At 53.6% G+C, this 17,976-nt stretch overlaps 2 protein-coding genes across 4 annotated transcripts; one reads left to right on the forward strand and one right to left on the reverse strand.

Moving 5' to 3' along the window:
- Nucleotides 1-35: 35 nt before the first annotated feature.
- Nucleotides 36-5,645, forward strand: PSMA7 (proteasome 20S subunit alpha 7). The gene is made up of 7 exons (XM_070381463.1): nt 36-240; nt 2,266-2,392; nt 3,039-3,163; nt 3,788-3,910; nt 4,325-4,444; nt 5,060-5,122; nt 5,416-5,645. The coding sequence occupies exons 1-7, from the start codon at nt 145-147 to the stop codon at nt 5,506-5,508; spliced, it is 747 nt and encodes a 248-aa protein (XP_070237564.1). The 5' UTR covers nt 36-144; the 3' UTR covers nt 5,509-5,645.
- A 1,687-nt stretch (nt 5,646-7,332) lies between these two features.
- On the reverse strand, nt 7,333-17,955 carry LSM14B (LSM family member 14B). Of its 3 annotated transcripts, XM_070381454.1 has the most exons (10): nt 17,672-17,954; nt 15,586-15,749; nt 14,253-14,388; nt 13,404-13,520; nt 11,153-11,320; nt 10,846-10,923; nt 10,487-10,648; nt 9,988-10,138; nt 8,944-9,129; nt 7,333-8,465 (listed from the first exon to the last, which is right to left on the reverse strand). In XM_070381454.1, exons 1-9 carry the CDS (start codon nt 17,796-17,798, stop codon nt 8,958-8,960), a joined length of 1,275 nt encoding a protein of 424 aa, XP_070237555.1. In that variant the 5' UTR covers nt 17,799-17,954; the 3' UTR covers nt 7,333-8,465; nt 8,944-8,957. The 3 variants fall into 3 exon arrangements, with proteins under 3 accessions (XP_070237555.1, XP_070237557.1, XP_070237556.1); XM_070381456.1 differs by lacking the exon at nt 13,404-13,520 and having other exon boundaries at nt 17,672-17,955; XM_070381455.1 differs by lacking the exon at nt 10,846-10,923 and having other exon boundaries at nt 17,672-17,955.
- Between the last annotated feature and the right edge of the window lie 21 nt (nt 17,956-17,976).

Genomic DNA, 17,976 nt, shown 5'->3' on the forward strand with positions numbered 1-17,976 from the left:
GACGCCGCCTTACGCCGGTAGCGTAATCGGGGGCGCCGGGGGCGGGCGGGCGCGCGTGGCGCCGGCGCAGCAACGTCGTGAATCGCCGGCTGCGCGGCCGTGAGTGTGCGCTTTTCCCGGGCCCGGCCGCGTCGTCCCATAGGCATGAGCTACGACCGCGCCATCACCGTTTTCTCGCCCGACGGCCACCTTTTCCAAGTGGAGTACGCGCAGGAGGCCGTGAAGAAGGGCTCGACCGCGGTGAGCGAGGAGGCGGGGCGCGGGGGACGGCAGAGGCCCCGGCGGCTGGGTGGGGCCCGGGTGCGTCTCGCCGACCCGCTTCCCCGGGGGCCACGCTCACTGGCGCGCGGTGGTTCGGGGCCCAAGGAGGCATGGTGGCCTGGGGCGCACACGGAAGCTGGGATTGGGGCGCCGCTGCAAGAAAGGAGCGCCGAGGGCGGCGGTCGCGAGGGCCGGCCGGGCGACTCTCCGGGAGCCGGCTTCCGCGTACGGGCGAGCGGGGCTTCTGGTGCCTCGACAGGGGCTCTGCTGGCTGCGGGCTTCGCTTCCCCGCGCCGTGTCCGGAGCCGAGCGCGCGCCTGCCGCCGACGCCATCTTGGCGGGGCCCCCGCGCAGGCCTGGGGGGCCTGGGGCGGTGCGAGGGCGCAGAACTTAAGAGGCAGAGCTCGGCCCTAGCTAGTTTCCGGGCGCTCCTTGAGGGAGTAGGTGGCTGGGGCGGACGGAGTCTGGACAGCTCCCAGGTAGCCGACTCCCCCCTCCCTGTCGTCCCCCGCCCCCAGAAAGTAGTTGCCCTCCAGGCCCAGGGCGATGTCGAGAACAAAGGGCGGCCGGTGTCGCATCGGCCCTGCAGTTCCCGGGCCGCCGGCGCGGCGGGCAGGCTCCCTCCTGGGTCCTACTGCTGAGTCCTCGCCCTTTGGACCCTGCCCCCGACTCGGGTCTCGTCGCACCTGAGCGGTCTGTCATTTAGGCCGCTGTTTCAGGTGTGAATACTTGTTGTCTTTAAGATACCTGTGAGTTTATCGGTCAAATTGGATGATGGGTTTTTGTGGGTTTTTTTTTTTTTCCTTAATCATTTAGTGTTTCGGAGGCCTGAGTAGGCAGAGAAAAAACACGGTTCTGTGAATTTTGAAGTATTTTTTATTTCATGAATCTCGAAATTAAGGCCCCCAAATCCACTTTCTGACCTACCTCAGCTCAGCTTGAAGACTACGGAGGGGGGGAATGTCACCTGATAACCCCTCCACCGTGGGCCAGCAGGTGTCTGCCTCTGCTTGCCCTGACTCTGCTGCCTCTGGGCCTGGCCTTTGCAGACAGTTTATGAGAAAGCTCCTTGAAATCTGAAAGGCTGCCACCCGGTGCTTCTTTGCACGGGACATGGAGATTTCTAAACATCCAACAGGGCTCAGACCTGGCTCCCACATTGAAGAATTAGCTGGCCCAGGTGCCTGTAGGGCCAAGGCTGAGATATCCTGTCCAAACTGAGAGAAGTTTGCTTTTACAAGTGATTGTCTCGTTTGTGTCTGCTGTGCTTTGAGTGGGTTAACTGGCAGCCAGTGTGGTTTTTTACCCCCATGTATTTAAAACATCTTTTTTTCTGCTATAGTGTCAGCCATAAGCAGAGCCATGGGCATCCCAGTAATAGTTGATATGTTGTTCACCTGATACCACACCAGGCATTTCTCCACTGCTGTGCACATTGGTTTCAAAAGTGCATAAGGGGGAGTTCTTTGGCGGTCCAGTAGTTAGGACTCTGTGCTTTCACTGCTGTGGCCCAGGTTCAGTCCTTAGTCTGGGAACTAGGATCCCTTGAGCCTGATGGTATAATCAAAGAAGGAAAAAAAAAAAAGTGCACAGGAGAAAGAGGGAAGGACTTGGGTACAGTTTCATAATCACAGCAACACTGCTTTTGGAACACCTGACTTCACTGTTAGGGACTCATGCTCAAGCTTTACAGAGACTCTGATTCACTGGGTTGAAATGACACATGTTCACAAACACATGGATTATATAGCAGTTATTCCTTAGTTGTTTTGTAACTGAAACTACATGTCAGTAATTTAATGCACAAGGCTAGGTGCCTAGATGGTGATGCCTGGGCTAGCTCTCCCAAAAGTGGATTGAGACCCACAGTTTGCAGGGTGTGCATGCCCCCCCCACCCCCCCCACCCCCCCCCAAGGGTGTTCACACATCTGCTTTTAGTGCTGTGTCTCTGGTGGCAAAACCTCTGGTCAGTTTCTTAAGTGCCCCATTGATATTTATTGAAGGTCGGTGTTCGAGGAAAAGACATTGTTGTTCTTGGTGTGGAGAAGAAGTCAGTGGCCAAACTGCAGGATGAAAGGACAGTGCGGAAGATCTGTGCGCTGGATGATAATGTCTGCATGGCATTCGCCGGTGAGTCTGGGGCCAGCACCGTGTCCGTATGTCTTGGAAGAATGGCTGTCTGGAGGCTAACCTAGTGAAAGGGCTCTGGGGGGCATGTGATTGGTTAAACCGAAATCATTTAAAGATTTGGCTTTTAAGAAAAGGGCTGGCCTCAGTTTCAGGGGTACGATCCTCCCCAGGAGGCTGAAGCAGAGGGTCTAAATGAATAAACAGTTCCTAAAAGAAGAGCTGTGCTGTCTCCTCATTGCTGCTGTCAGGAGAAAGGTCAGCTGTCCACAGTTAACCGTGTACCTATGAAGGGGGGAGAGCTGGACAGTGCCCTGCTCTCGGGATGTGCAGTGTTTTGGACTTCTGTGGTTTCACTCATTTCCTCCTTCAGCAGGAAGATCCCGGTTCCCCTGGAGATTGACTTGTCAAAGACTTAGTGTGTAGCCTAGCACCCATAGCTCCTTAACCATTCAGCTTTCTCAGAGGATTTCACAGAGGCTGCTGGTTCCACTGTGGGGCTCTCAGAGTAACCTTGGTGCTGCCTCTCAGGACTGGTTTTAGAACCTGCCCAAGGTTATCTGCTGTCCATGCATGTGGTCTGCGCCATCCTTGACAGTTGCCGGGGTGAGGCATGGCTTAGGGGGCATTGTCTTTGTGATCCTTGCAGGCCTCACTGCTGATGCAAGAATAGTCATCAACAGGGCCCGGGTGGAATGCCAGAGCCACCGACTGACCGTAGAGGACCCGGTCACCGTGGAGTACATCACCCGTTATATCGCCAGTCTGAAGCAGGTGGGTGTTCCTGCTGTGGCTCGGCTCTGGTGATGAGCTGTGTCCTGGGGCGTCCTGCCACAGGACATCTCTGGGGGCAAATCGGGAAACTGCACTTGTTCCACAGGCACAGTCCTAACCTTGACTTCTTCATCTGCACTTTTACTATTGTGTATCCTTTTCAGTGGCATTGTCGTGTTCTTATTTAGTGGTCTGGAGTAGTCCACATTCACATTTCTGGAGGGACACGATGTAGTTTTTGTTCTTGTTCTGAATGACCAGTCACCAGACAGTTGTGAGGGGGCTAAAAGCCACTCCTGCTCTTGGTGAAATCTTAATCACTTGTGAACCTGGTCTGTAGCCAGATTGTGTCTGCTGTCAAAGTAACTCCAAGGAACCCCAGCCACGTTCCGTGATGCAGTTCTGATCTAAGAAAGAAAATGTAGCACAGGAAGGAGGAATGCTGAAAAACCATGGGCTCGTTTCATTTTTCACTTGAATTACAAGTAACCTGAACATGGGCTTAATTTATTTTCATCCTTTTGTTGTAATCTGTGTTTGGAACATGGTGTGTTTTATTGGCAGTGGGTTTTGGGCAGCCTCCATGTGGAGGCTGCAGTGTCACTGTGTCTCTTTCTCCGCTAGCGCTACACGCAGAGCAACGGGCGCCGGCCATTTGGCATCTCTGCCCTCATTGTGGGTTTTGACTTTGATGGCACCCCCCGACTCTATCAGACTGACCCCTCGGGCACATACCATGCCTGGAAGGTGAGTCCCTGGCAAAAAAGGGGCTTGGGGCTGTTTTGCCTTTGGAAGCAGTTTTGGAGGCTATTGGGACTTTGAGCTGGCTTCATCCTGTAGAGGGATGTGTGCATACACACGTCGTGTGCTCATGACACTTGTAATGTGGAAGCCAGGAAGTTGTTCAGTGTTGATGTTTGGGAGCAAAGGACAGTGAGCTCTAAGGACACGTGGCGTATACAAGATGCCCGTGTGTCTTTCTTTAGAATCCCATTCTTAGTGGGCATGAGCACCAACTCCAAATAGCCCTTTGCAAAAAGAAGCCATGGGGCAATGCCTCCCCCAGCCCAGCTGCCTCTCCACAGCATGCAGGAGCAGGGTGGCACTGGCTGGCTCTGAATCGTTGCATTCTGTGCCATGTAACGCACATCCCTGTTTCAGGCCAATGCTATAGGCCGGGGTGCCAAATCAGTGCGTGAATTCCTGGAGAAGAATTATACTGACGAAGCCATTGAAACAGATGATCTGACTATTAAGCTGGTTATCAAGGCCCTTCTGGAAGTAAGTTTGTGTTTGAAACCTGGGCAAGATGAAGACACCCATACTATGGTGGTGGTGGTACTTGGCCTGGGGAATGGACAGCATGGAAAGGAACAGCCTAATGTATAGGCAACAAGGAGAGGCGCAGGCACTCATGGTACCACCAGGCACCACTTTGGTGCTTTGTCAGCTCCTTCTACATCTGGGGCAGTCAGGGTACCAAAGTGGCTAAGTTGGCCTAGAGTTCAGACTTTTTGAGGCTTAAGCTATTGCTAGAGTCAGAATTAGAAGAACTGGGAATAATGGATGGGAGCTGTGAGGTCTTAGACTCTGTCAAGACCTTGGAGGTGCTGGGGGTGAAGCCAAAGAGGCAGAGGGGGATTACAGCTTAAGGCTAGGCTGGGGCCCAGGCGTCAGGCCTCGGTGATGGGGCAGGCTGCGAGCAGTTGGCAGGGCCCTGAGTCCAGCTGTCCCAGGATCGAGGAGTGCAGATACCCCACAGGACCACATCAGTGTGCAGCCGGGGCACCCCGTGTCCACCCCTCCCCTTGTGTAGCAGTTCTGGGTTCAGGTTCACAGGGCACCAAGTCTGGTCAAGGTGGGTGAGGTGTCTGATGCTCTTTTCTCCCCTTGAAGGTGGTTCAGTCAGGTGGCAAAAACATAGAGCTTGCTGTCATGAGGCGAGATCAACCCCTCAAGGTAATCACCAAGTTGGTTTGCTGTCCTTCTCTTTGGGTGCGTTCCCAGTGGTCAGGGCCGGGGGCAGTGCACGTTCAGAACTGTTCTAGCGCCAAGAAATGTTCTTTACAAGGGTCCCCACGTGAGTGGAAAAGCAAGCATTCCCACATTGACTATCTACACATCGGTTCCAGCTTGTCCCCTGGGTCAGCCACATGTGGCTTCGCTCTCCTGTAGAAGCAGCCAGAGGGGGCATCTGGGACTTAGGTTTGGGGGCACCTTGTGTGGCTAACCATACACTGTTCCTTTGGTAGATTTTAAATCCTGAAGAGATTGAGAAATACGTTGCTGAGATTGAAAAAGAAAAAGAAGAAAATGAAAAGAAGAAACAAAAGAAAGCATCATGATGAAATGAAATTTTGCTTGTAACGATTTTTAAATTCAAATCATGGCTGATTTCCAAAAGGATACATATGCGTTTCCATTCCACTTATCCATACTGTCCAAGTGTCCTACAATAAATTTGCCTATTTTTTAACCTTTCTTTCAGAGATGAATGCATCTTTTAGGTGTATTCTTTAGGGAACTTGCTCACTTTGGGTCTCTGGAGCATTCGTTTCTGCTCCTCTTCACAGGCTCTAAGACAAGGTGATGGTTGAGTGGGATCCCTCCCTTGGGATTTGTGGAAAGGCTGTACAGGGCAGTAGACAAGGGGTGCCATGGAGGCAGAAACTTGGGGTTTCTCCAGTTTAAGGGTTTTAGAAACAGGATGACCGTTTCTTCTCACACTTTGTTGGAGTCCTTGATGAATGTATGACATCACAAGGACAGACCGCTCAGTTTAAACCTGGAGCTCACTTTGCAGCGCAGCTCTGGAACTGGTCTTGAATTTCTGGTTCTAGTAAATGAGGTCAGCATTCCTCCTGTTTTGATCCCTTAAGACTTCTGGTCCCTACCCCCTCTCCCTTTTTAACCAGAAAGATTATCCTTCTTTTAGCTTCCAGCCCACTTACAGAATAAGTGATGGTCCTAAACTTTGCCTCAGAAGAAAAACCCCTACCACCCACTTGGCCTGCATAGCTCTCTGCCTCTCGTGGGCTCTGCCACCAGCTTTAGCGATGGCATTGCCTTTTGGCTTCCTGTACCACAGGAGAACCCAGAGGGCTTTCTTGAGTCTCTGGGCTGGTGGTCTCTTCTGACTGCACTCGTAGTACTTGTCTCGTCTATGGCTTTTCTTGAACTGAGCTCTCAGTTCAGTGGTTTATGTCCATCCATCAGACTTCTAAAGAATACAGGGAATTCGCTGGTGATCCAGGGGCAGGACTTCGCACTTTCACTGCTGAGAGCCCCCCTCCCCCATTCGTTCACTCCCTGGTCAGGAAACTAAGACCCCATAAGCCACACAGCACAGCCAAAACAGTGAAAAGGCCTAGACACATTGTAAACTCAGCCTGAAGTGTCACAATGATTGTCAGTTTAAATTTTTGATAGCAAGGTTAATCATAGGTGGTAAACTGACTTAACTATATTTAGAATCTCTAGCAGAGAAATACCTGTTGAGCTTGTGTGTGGAGTCACCTACCTAGTTTAGAATTAGTGTTTAGGCTGGTTGTATCCAGCAGGTCAACTGTGGAAGGTATTTATTTTTCACTGGTCAAAGATGTCAGTCGCCCGAATGGAAAGTTGCCAAGAATTTGTTCAAATTCTGCAACTACCACCAGGGCTCAGGACCTGCTAGGAGTGGTGGACTGCCCAAAAGAGGACTTTGGCCAGAACACAAGGCTGGGTCCACCTGCTGCCTGGCCCTGCCCTGACGCTGCCTGTGAGAAACCACCTGGATGCCCATTAACAGTGACGAGAGGCGCTCCCATCTGGAAGTGGCCAGGTCTCTGCTTTTCTCTGTGGTCCAAGGGTCCACCCTGTAACACGTTATAAAGCATCAACATGAAGTTCTGGGGGTGTGGAAGCTGCACTAAGGTAGCAAGCTTTCTGAAGCTGGTTCTTTAAACCAGTGTCCCAAGTGTCCAGAGAGCAGGATCACTCACCCCAGAAGGGCCTGGCTGACGGCCCACACCCAGACTGACCAGGTCTTGCTCACAGCACCAGGTGTCCCCAGAGATCTGACCAGCTCAAGGCCTGAACGCACATGCACAGCATGCATGTGGGACAGGCATGTTAACCCTGATGTAATTTAGGCAACAGAGTCAACAGGACTATTTCTAGAGCAAGAAGAGTTTTAAAGGTTTGCGTGTTTATTTATAATTACAAGTTTACATTACTCCAACAGAGCAACCCCATTGCTATTCTCTAATTCTTAGCCATGAAGTCCTACAAAAATAAACCTAAGCTTTTACAGTAACGTAATACAGAACTAAAACCTTTATACCTACTTAAAGGGATTTAGTTACCAAGGTGCTTATGTTCACCACAATGCCCTGTCAGAGGGAACATGCTTCTACTACAGGTCTCATGCAACGAATTTATATTCCCACCCTCCCCTCCACCTACCAGTAAAACAAAAACATGGAACTATTTACAACTGAGAAGAAATATGCTCTCGGTCAATCGACCTCGCAAAAAAACAAAGACTGGCTCATTTCCAAGTGGATGAGACACCGAACAGCGTTCGGCCTGAGTCCAACACTGACTGGCCTGGGTCACGGACTGGCGAGGACAGGCACGCCACCGAGGGGCTTGTCCTGGGTGTTCACCCCCACCCCGATTCCTACAGAAGCCACGTTCCAAGTGACAGCTCACCACCAGGAGCCCCCCACCCCAACCCCACCAGCCCCTACCTTGACATTGCCCCTTGGGATGTCAGGGTCATCTGCTTTGCTTATACAACATGATCCGTGGGACACCGCACTTTCCCTGCCCTAGGCCCACCCGCCCCCACATGCCCCTGTGCTGGCCGTGCCCGGCTCCTGGGCCCCACCTGTGGCAGTGAGGGTGCCAGGCCAACAGCACCTGTGGCCAGTTCAGTTACAGAGATGCATTTGGCTGCTGCATTTGCCAAATGAAATTTGGTTCCACCTTAAAGTCAAAGCTGTCCAAGAAAGGTCACAAAATGAGGATCACGCTTTCGCTCCAGAACCTTTCTGCAGAACACCAAAACCTTAGAATCAGGCTGTGCACAACTAAAAAGGAAAAATAGGCTAGGAAACCTCAAAGCGGTTTCCCATGTACACTTCCCCAAACAAGAGGTTCTAACCCAGACCACATCCAAGTTCAGTCCAAAACTTAAGAAGTAGCGTGGAACTTTCCAAACTCAGTAAACGAAGTGACCACATCTCCCCCAGTAAGTGCAGCGTTCTCCATCATCCTCGTAGACACGGCCTGGCACCCGTGCCGCTTCAGCAAGAGCCTTCGAGAAGACATGACACCTGGTTAGTATCTTACCAGGCACCTCCCCAGCTCAAGCCCAGCACACCCTGGCCTCCAATGAAGAAAGGGCTACTCAACCTTCCCCCAACCCCAAGTCAGCCAACACAACTTGAGATCATTGTTTTTGTCCACATTGGGGGTTGGGAGGCAGCTCCAGGTCCCACCTGCAGCTCACATGCCATCCAGACCCCAAGGGGCACATGTGATCCCTTGACCTAGTTAAAGATGCAGACTTGGGGGCACTGCAGGACCAGGCTGGGGCTAGTCCCAGCTTGTAATCATCTCTCCTGATTGACCACACTAGAGGAGGAAACACCCCACCCTTCTGTGCCTGGACCCTCACTTGACAACCTGGGGCCTGAGTCTCACCGTCCTTGAGAGCCCCCCAAGTGATTCATTAAGATTACGGGGCCCAGTCTGGCCATGATGCTAAAGGATCACGGAGCCCCCTCACTTACCTTTGGCTGCCTCGTTACACCCTGCCGGTCCCAGCTCTGTGGGAAGTCGGGTTACGGCGGGTTGCACCGTTGCCCCTGCCCCCTCGAAATCCACCCCGGAAACTACGGCCTCGGAGGAACCTCCCTGACACTCCGAAGGTCTCCGTGTTGAGCTTCCTCTCCTCAGCCCACGTCGTCCGCCTGGAACTGAACCACAAACAAAGAACGTGAAACTGACTGCAGCAGGCAGCTCCTCACACAGTCTGGGGAGGAAGGAGGACAGATGGTGACTCATCACTGGAGCCATGGGGGGCGGCGGCAATCCAGTCAGGACCTTGGAGCCGGAGCCTCTGCACTGCAAGGATTCCCAGGCCTATTTCCTACTGGACGGGTCTCTCACACCTGCAACCTCTTAAAGCCAGCACAAGACTGCTGTGTGCTCAGGGTGAAGGGAAACAAGAGCCTCTTCCTTTCCTTTCTGCTGTACCCCCAGCGCCCACTACTCCACTTGAGTAACGAAGGGACCTGAGTGTCCACACCATGCTCATCCTACAGACTCCATTTACTGTCCAGCATGTTCCTGGGCAGCACCTAGGCATCAGCAGTTGGATACTAAAAACAAAGCACATACAAGTCCCCGGCCTCAAGCCATCAGGTTTAAGAAAACCGTGGACACCCATGCCAGCTGCCTAGGTGGCAAGGGCCTCAAGCCAGCAAGGTCAGACCAGGAAGCAGGCCCAGGCGAGGTGGTACAGAACTGAACATCAGCAGTACCAGCGGGGAGCACTTTCCACCCCCACCCTGATGGTTCGAAAGGGCAGCTGAGCAAAGAGGGGCCTGGACCTGGGTCAGATCACTCTAGCACCAGTGACCCCACCTACTGATGGTGCCACTGGGGCTACTGTATGCATGATGGTAAAACTGTGAATGGGGGCCCCAGAGATCTGCCCTGAACCTGAGATCTGGGTTTGGTCTCCATGGGAGCATGCCCCAGTCTCAAGGGCACAGGTACACCACCTCCACACCAGCTCCCCGAGGCCTTGCCTGGTCCCTCAGATCCCCAACCTGGTTTTGAGTTCAGAGGAGATGTTGTCAAAGAAGGACTTGGATTTGTCATAGTAGCAGTTGGGCCCCAAGTGGTCCTCATCAGCAGGGGCCTCGTCACTCTGGGTCACCACGGCCAGGTCCTTCTCTTCCCCTTTCTCAGCTTTGTCATCTGCACAGAGAAGCAGAGCACTGAGATGCCAGGGAGCAAACCAAGCCCCTTCTGCCAGGACAGGTGCCCACTAGGCCACTCCAGCTGACTGAGGCTTGGGGAAACGCCCGGGAGTGTTCTGCACTGAGTTAAAGCTCTTCTCCTCAGGGCTGGTCTCTTTCACCCCACACTGCCCCAGGCCCTGCAATCTGCTCTTGTCCCCGCTCCAGACTCCTCTCCTTGCCAGGAATTCCTTATATGACAGGCAAGCTTTCCCAGTGACCACCATTCCCAGCTGCCCCCCACCCCCAGCTGTCTTTCCTTGACCCACTCTATGGACACTCCTGGGGGGAGGGCAAATTTTCAGACCTTTAAAATTCAGTTTCTTCTTAAATTCCTTGTCCAGCTCTTCTCTGTTGAACTGGGCATTTGCACTCTCAAAATCAAAGTCACCTTCAAACTTGATTGTGTTTTCCTTGATGTTAGTTGGACGGCTTTGCCCTCTGGAGCGGTTCCTTGTTCGTCTGTTCCCTGTGAGAAGAAAGGGTGGCCTTGGCTGGTAAGCCACTAACCCAACATTGCTCAGTGTCAAACAGCAGACCAAGAGGGACAGAATACATGGAAGCCACCGCTGAACCCGGCCCCCTGAAACTGTCACCCACGAGAAGCAGGCAGGAGCAGTGAGCAGAGCACGGCTCCCCAGAACTCTAAATGGCAATAGCTGTTACCTGAGCGCCTCCTCTGAGGTCTTCTGTTCTCGTCGTTCACCTGCCCTTGAGTTTGCACAGCTGCTGGCTGAGCTATATCTAAGGCGCAAAAGGAAAGAGTTTAAGGCCAGCACCCGCAGAAGCAAAGCCCAGCAAGGGATGTAGGCGGCACCCCCAGGGTACATGTGGCAAGAGGCTGCCCTGCAAAATCTATAGGGCTTGTGAGGTGAGGGGCCGGGGGATCTAGTTAAAAAAATAAAGACCCCCCCAGGAAGCACTGTGGCTATGAGAACATGAATAAAGACCAGGGGAGAGAGCAGTTAAGTACCGGTGGTGGCCTTGGTGCCGGGTGGGGCCGGGCGCCCATTGAGCTGCATGCCCACAGTGCCCTTGCCAGGTAACAGCTTCTTGGAGTTTAAGTTATCAAGAGATCCAGTCTGGACGGCCTGCTCCACCATGGGGCTCTTGCTGACTGAGACAGATGGAAAGCTGGCTCCTGAGTTGAGAAGAAGAGGATTTAAAAATGGGGAAAAGGAGCAAGCCTCACACCCCACACCCCGATACTTGTCTCCCAGCTGGCGAATGAGGCAGGAGAGGAAGGCAACTGCCTTGAGAAATTCTACCAAACGCAGCACAGCCCTGACTTGTACCATCCCCTGCACTGAGTCTAGGCAGTAACAAAGCCAGCAGGCTCCCCTAGTTAGGGCACCCCGAGGAGGGAAACCCCTAGCACCATGAACACCTCTCAAGTGCCTTAGAAAACGCTTCCCCCAAACCACATAAGCGCTAACCCCGTGGGGGCTCGACAGTCCTGAGATGCTGGTGAATTCATGGTCTGAGAATGTGTTTCACTCTGGGCCCTCCTGGACAAGAACCATCTCAGTCTGGCATCTTCCACAAAATGCAATGGTCAGCCTTTGAAGTTAAAAATGCTAGAACACGGTCATTTTTGCTTAAGGCGCAATAAAATAAAAAAGGATGAAGCGATGAGAGCTGACTACAGAGAAGTGACAGCCTGTGCTCCCCCAGTGAAGGCTCATTGTAAGAGCCCAGGGTTCCCAGGCTGCCCTTGGAGCAGGCACTGCAGGAATCTTTCCCCACCCCGAGGCATCCCCAGGCCTGAGGGCAGAAGAGAAGCCTCGGAAGCCAGTCTTGGCAGAATTCCCAGCTCACGGGAGGGGCTTAGCCACAGGAGGAGGCCAGAGGGGGAGGTCAGGCCATCTCCCCTCCCACGTTCCTATGGGCACTGTTGCAGCAGACAGCTGAAGACTAGGTGGAGTTGCACAGACTTCTGAGACAGAATGAATCCTAACTATAGAGTAACTATGTTCGGAGGAGCAGCCCAGCACACGTGAACACAGGACAGTCTACCTTCTGTTGCAAACACAACAGAAACGACTGTGAGAAATTCCTTGTAAACATCAGAAGTACTCAGAAGCCAGGCCCTACACACAGGTACTTTTTATTTTGGCCACACCACAAAGCAGGGATCAAACCTGTGCCTCCTTCAGGGGAAGCGCGAATTCTTAACTATTGGACTACCAGGAAGTCCCCACGCTGGTACTTCTAAGTGTTCTCTGTGATGGCATTAATTAACCTAGACCACTTTTTCTGACAATTGCGTCACTGAGCATGGCCTTCCCACAACAAGACACAGCTGTGTCCTACTCACACTGTAACCAGACTGGGCAAGAACCTTGGGCTTGTTTACCTTTCACAAAAACCGACCACTCAAACTATCTTGCCCTTAGAGCAGTTCTAAGAGCCCTGCTGCTACTGCTGCTAAGTCACTTCAGTCGTGTCTGACTCTGTGCGACAACCACCAACTATCTCAGGCAGTTTTTAAATGGAGAAAAACCATCACTGCAGCCATAGCTCAGATCCTCTGGCATCCACGCAGGAACGCAACACAAGCAGGTTAACAGACTGACGGTAGTTGTGGACTGTAACGGAAGCCCCAGGTACCATCTTGGACTGAGTCTCTGCAATGGTGAGGGTGGCACACAGCGCTCTCGTGTCAGACTGCTGGTGAAAGGAGAAGGCCCAGAAAGGTCAAGAAACTCCCACACATGCAGGCACCCGGCAGACAGGTTGCACAAACCAGTGTTAATAAGCCAGGGATCAGGCCCACTGTTCACCTGGTCTACAGCTCAGGTTGGCCACCCAATTTTAATGGTGCTTCTTTCCCCAGAGATATCTGAGGCCCCCGATTCCTCATGCCCTGGGTGGTGAGGAAAGTGCCACACGGATCCCAGAGCAGCAGGCGATCGCCCTGCAGACTTCCCCAATAGAAACCCCAGAAAAGGGCCTTCTGAGCAGAGGTAATACGGAATAGGTGAAAACAGGCCCTGGACTCAGGACGAGTGAACAAAGTGCACTGCCGGTTCTTTCTAATCAGTCATTTAAAACTGTGGGAGCCATTACTCCAGGATCGCATGCAGAACCACACAGAAGCACTTGAGCTGATCCATGGGCTCAGCAAGTTATTTGCTACAGCTACCGTCATTCTGGGCTACTACTGGTTTACCCCTCGCTCTTAGCTCGCAACACGGCATGCAGTTCTCCAAAACTGCTGTTACCCTTGGAAGTGAGCTGGTGTGGCTCTGAGGACATGTCAAGCTCTGAAACAGGTTGTGGAGATGGAGAAGAACTAGGGCTGGAAGCCGCGGCTGAGGCTGGAGGGCTTACCAACTTCTCTAAAAGAAGATAAAGGAGACAAGAGCAAACAAGAAAGCACACAGGTGAGTAAGGAGAGACTCCGCTCGCACCCAGCAGGCTCTTTCACGGGGCACTTTGTTCACACAAGCCTCACCTAGGAAGAGGGAGCCAGGTGAGAAGGGCTCCTGCACTGCAGGAGCAGTGGTCAAGACGGCAGGACTCTTACAAGCATGATTCATGAGCGAAGTAGGCAATGCCTGCAACTCTGTGGTCTGAATACACTGCAAACCTATGGCCAGGTAACCCTCAGTCTACGCGTGTAGAGAACTTACTCAGCCGTGGGGGAAATTTCACTTTTTGAGCAAAGCACTGACAGGAGAATGATAAAAGGATAGAATAGGTGGGTGTTGCACTTAACTTTTATATTTATAGGCTGACAAATGTGTAAGTGGTTAGAACTCATCTGTAATTACACATATCAGTTATTTCTTCCTTGAAGCAGACGTACCACAACTTCCACCCAGACACAGGCTATTTTAAAGGAATTCTGATTCAATTCATCTGTTTCAAAACTCATACTGCTGCCTCTCTCACTCATTTGAGGAATTACTAATTTCTCACTAGCTGAAGGGGCACTGAGAAAGGTACATTACGCAGTGTGCACTACAAATCTGCATGTGACAAGAATACAGTGTCCCCACCACCAGGGTCTGTGCCCATCTCCTGGATGTCACAGCACAGGCAGTTCACAGGTGGCAAAGGTTACTCACCTAAACCCAAGGAAGCGGCATACTGCTGGCTAAGCAGGGAGCTGGCGGCCAGCTGGCTGTAGGGCGGCATCCCTCGGAAGGGGCTGTAAGGCACGTGTGGCTGGAAGGAGGAGGCCGAGCCCGAGCCCAGGGAAGACTGAGCAACGAGACACACAGGTGAGAGCAGCGCAAGGCCTCCCATCACCCTGCCTGGAGAGCACCGTGCAGACCAGCAAAGGCAGCCAGGCTGTCAGCCTGTGTTCGCAGAGGCTGAGGCGGCACCGAGGAGCATGAGCCTCCAAGATAGCCTCAGGGAGCTCAGAACTGCCCTTTCCATACTTTATCCCCAGCTCCACCAGTCTACAAAATTCTAACACGATCTTCTCCTAACGCTATGAACCCCTCTAATGGCCCCTGCTGCCTATGACTAGAAACTCAGAGGACCAGGGGCATCGACTAGGCCCTTCCCCCAACATTCAGGGGCCCAGCTGTGCTACTAGGGAACTGTCTTCACACGTTTCCTCTCTGGCTCCCCACCTTCAGGCAGACTGGTGCCTGGGCCCCGCTGTCGCTCAGGACTTGTTCAGGTACTTCCTTCTTCGCAGCTTCCTAGGGATGCTCATTCCAAACCTTTCCAAAGTCTGGCCTGGAGCTTCTTTACGGGCTCCACAGCCCAGAGTGCAAGCTCCTACCTCCCAGGGGGCACGCTGAGCCCCAGAGCCTCCTGCAGTGTGAACCCAAGAAGAGTCAGTGACTGTCGAAGTTTACAAGTCAAGAAAGGGACTTGTAAACTTCTTACAAGTTAAGAAAGGGATTACTAGGGACCCCTGGGCTCCCTAGTAATCCAGGGCAAATGCCCTAGTGCAGCAGGCAGGCATGTGGTGTGAGACCTGCAACGTCAATGTTCCGCAACTCTAAATACAACGCCTGGACAGTGTGGAAACAGCGAGTTCCGCTGACCCAAGTCCCTCCAAACGTCTCTGCTGCTCATAGCACACCACTGGGGCTACAGGCTTACCCAACCCGACACTAAGGACAAGCCCCCCAGGTGCATATCGGTAATCTCCCCTAGAAGCATCTCACCCCCACCCCTCCCAGCACACCCACCTCCCTCTTCAGTACACCCACCTCCCTCTTCAGTACACCCGCCTCCCTCTTCAGTACACCCCACTGCGTGCTAGAGGAGGTTAAGACCTCCCACAGAACACCAACCGCCTAGACGAAAATTCAACTACTTTTCATGAAAAGATCATTCTTTGAGTTGAGCACTCTGGCCAGACGACACCAAGTTCCACTTGGAAACCAGCAGCTCTTAGAAACAATGCCCACAACAGAAATACAGAGAGGCACTTACTTGAACGATAGCAGGATCCTGAGGGAGCGTGTGCTGAGCTTTCGGAGGTTCACACACAGTAATATCTTTGATATCACTTCCCCGGAAGATGATGTACTCATAAATCTCCTCTCTAGGGGGAGCAGGCCTATCTGTGGGACGGTCTTCAGTACCGAAGGACCTCACTTAGGGGTTGAGAAAAAGAAGGGTTAATTTGTTGTCCTCAACCAAGTGCATTCAATCAGTCCCCTCCTAGGAGCCATCCACAGCACCCAGTTTCCACGTTTCAACTAATACCCACCCCCCAATTATCAATGGAGAAGACCCCATTATCAACTGACAAGACCCCAGCTGTCGAAGCTCCAAAAAGTTCTAGGTCACAAAGGACAAGGAAAGATTCATGAAGCTCAGTGTTCTCACTTTCAAATACAAGCCAGCGCTCTCACAAAATGAGTCGTCTGGTTTGCAGAACCCCCATTCACATCTGACTTAGCAGATTAAACAGCCCCACAGCTGCTTTTTGATTGAAACTTCACAACACATCAGCCCAGGGGACTCTGTTTTCAACGGAGAAAAGCCGTGGGTTGAGTGCTATCCCCACCCTTCTGTCCACAACCAGCCTGGGAGGAGCTGGTAGAGAAACAATGGGAGAGGGGGGCCCTGAACATGGACACCCACCAGCAGTGTCACTGTCTCCTAGAGGAACTTCGTAGGGGGTTAACCCCTGATGGCAGGGTTCAAGGAGCCCAAGCTCCTCCTGGGATCTCTGAGGCACAGATGGGCTTGAGGCTGCCTCTAACTAATTTGAGCACACTGAGGACCAGGGACTACTCTGGGCTTCAGGTTTTCCAACCAGGGTCTCAGGCCAAATTCAGTCAAAAGTACAAATGACAATATAATCTTATAATACTAATACTAGTTAGTACTATTACAAATTAGTACTTATACTAACACAATACTAATAATACTTGTATCAACACCTCCTGGAGCAACGCGTCCATCCAAAAACTTAACTACCAGTCTTTAGAGGAGCTATTCCCAGAGCTGGGAACTGACTGCGACCTAAAGGCCTGGGGCTCTAACACAAGAGCGTGGGCGCTGCACCTTGACCCTTGAAGCCCAGCACAATGTCCTTGGCCTAATAAGACCCACCAACCACACGGGGCTTCTGCAGACCTGGCTGCACGCAGCACTTCTAGGAGGCAGGGGAACCACACTAGTTACCTTCCCGGAGGATGAAGACAAAGGAACTTTGAGGCCACCTCCTGCCTCAACACACTCAGAAAGACTCTGGGCTCCAGCAGAGGCACAATGCAGCCATCTTTTCCCTAGTCTCCCAGGACTTCAGTGGGGATACCAGCGCCCGCAGGGAGGGGTCTGTCACCAAAGGATAAACCCACAGACCGAACGTCTGAATTAGAGTAGGAAGGCGCTTTCAAACGGAGCACCTAGCCGCCAACCGACGCTCTTATCCTGGCAGGAGAATCCATTAAGACGTGGTATTTGTTCAGGCTCAAGGCCCCAGCTGCTTAATAGGTTCCAGAAGGGCTTGCAGGAGTCGTTTTCTTACCCCCCGCCCTCACAGCGTCCCGGAGAGGCCCGGGGAGACTCGGGTCTGCCCGCCCCCCCATCCCTCCCTTCCCCTCCCCTCCCCCCAGGGACTAGGTTTTCTCGGCGCCCGCGGCCCCCTCGGCCCTAGGGCAGGCAACCCCAACAACGCCGAGCCCCCACCTGCAGAGGTGGGCTACGCCACCAAGGAGAACGGGGGGCGGCGCCGCGGGTGCTGGACCCGCCCCCACCTCCCCACCCCAACTCCGGGCAGCGCGGGGCTGCGGCTCACAAATACGCCGCCTCCGGGATCCGGGGAGCCCATTGTGCGGGTCCAGCCCCGGAGGGCTGCGACGGGAGAGGGGCGGAGGCCGGGGGCGCCCCGGGGGGCGCGGACCGGATGCGGGGGCGCGCCAGGGGGCGGGGGAGGGGCGCCAAGGGGGGGTGAGGCGGGACTGGGGAGGGGGCGCGCTGGCGGAGGTGGGGGTAGGGCGGGGGCGCGGGCCCGGCTGTTGGAGGGGGTGGGGGCCGGACGGTTGGGACGGCCGCGGGGCGCTACCTTTGGCGAGCGCCACGGTGGAGTTGTCCGTGTCGATGGTGTAGAGGATGCCCTCGTAGCGGATCTGCGCCTTGGAGATGAGGCTGATCTTGCTGCCCAGGTACGGGGTGCCCGAGGAGCCGCTCATGGCGGCGGCCGCCCGGCCGGGCCTGGCCCGCTCGCCTCCGCGCGGTCGCCTCCTCGCCCTCTCCTCGGCCTCGGCGCCGCCTCACCGCCGCGCGAGGGCCTCCGCGGGGACCTGCGAGCGAGCGGCGGCGGCGCGCGGCCGGGGGCTCTGAGGGGAGCGCGGGGGAGGAGGGGCCACA

The sequence above is a fragment of the Bos mutus genome, chromosome 13, assembly GCF_027580195.1.
Source record: "Bos mutus isolate GX-2022 chromosome 13, NWIPB_WYAK_1.1, whole genome shotgun sequence".
NCBI lineage: Eukaryota > Metazoa > Chordata > Mammalia > Artiodactyla > Bovidae > Bos > Bos mutus.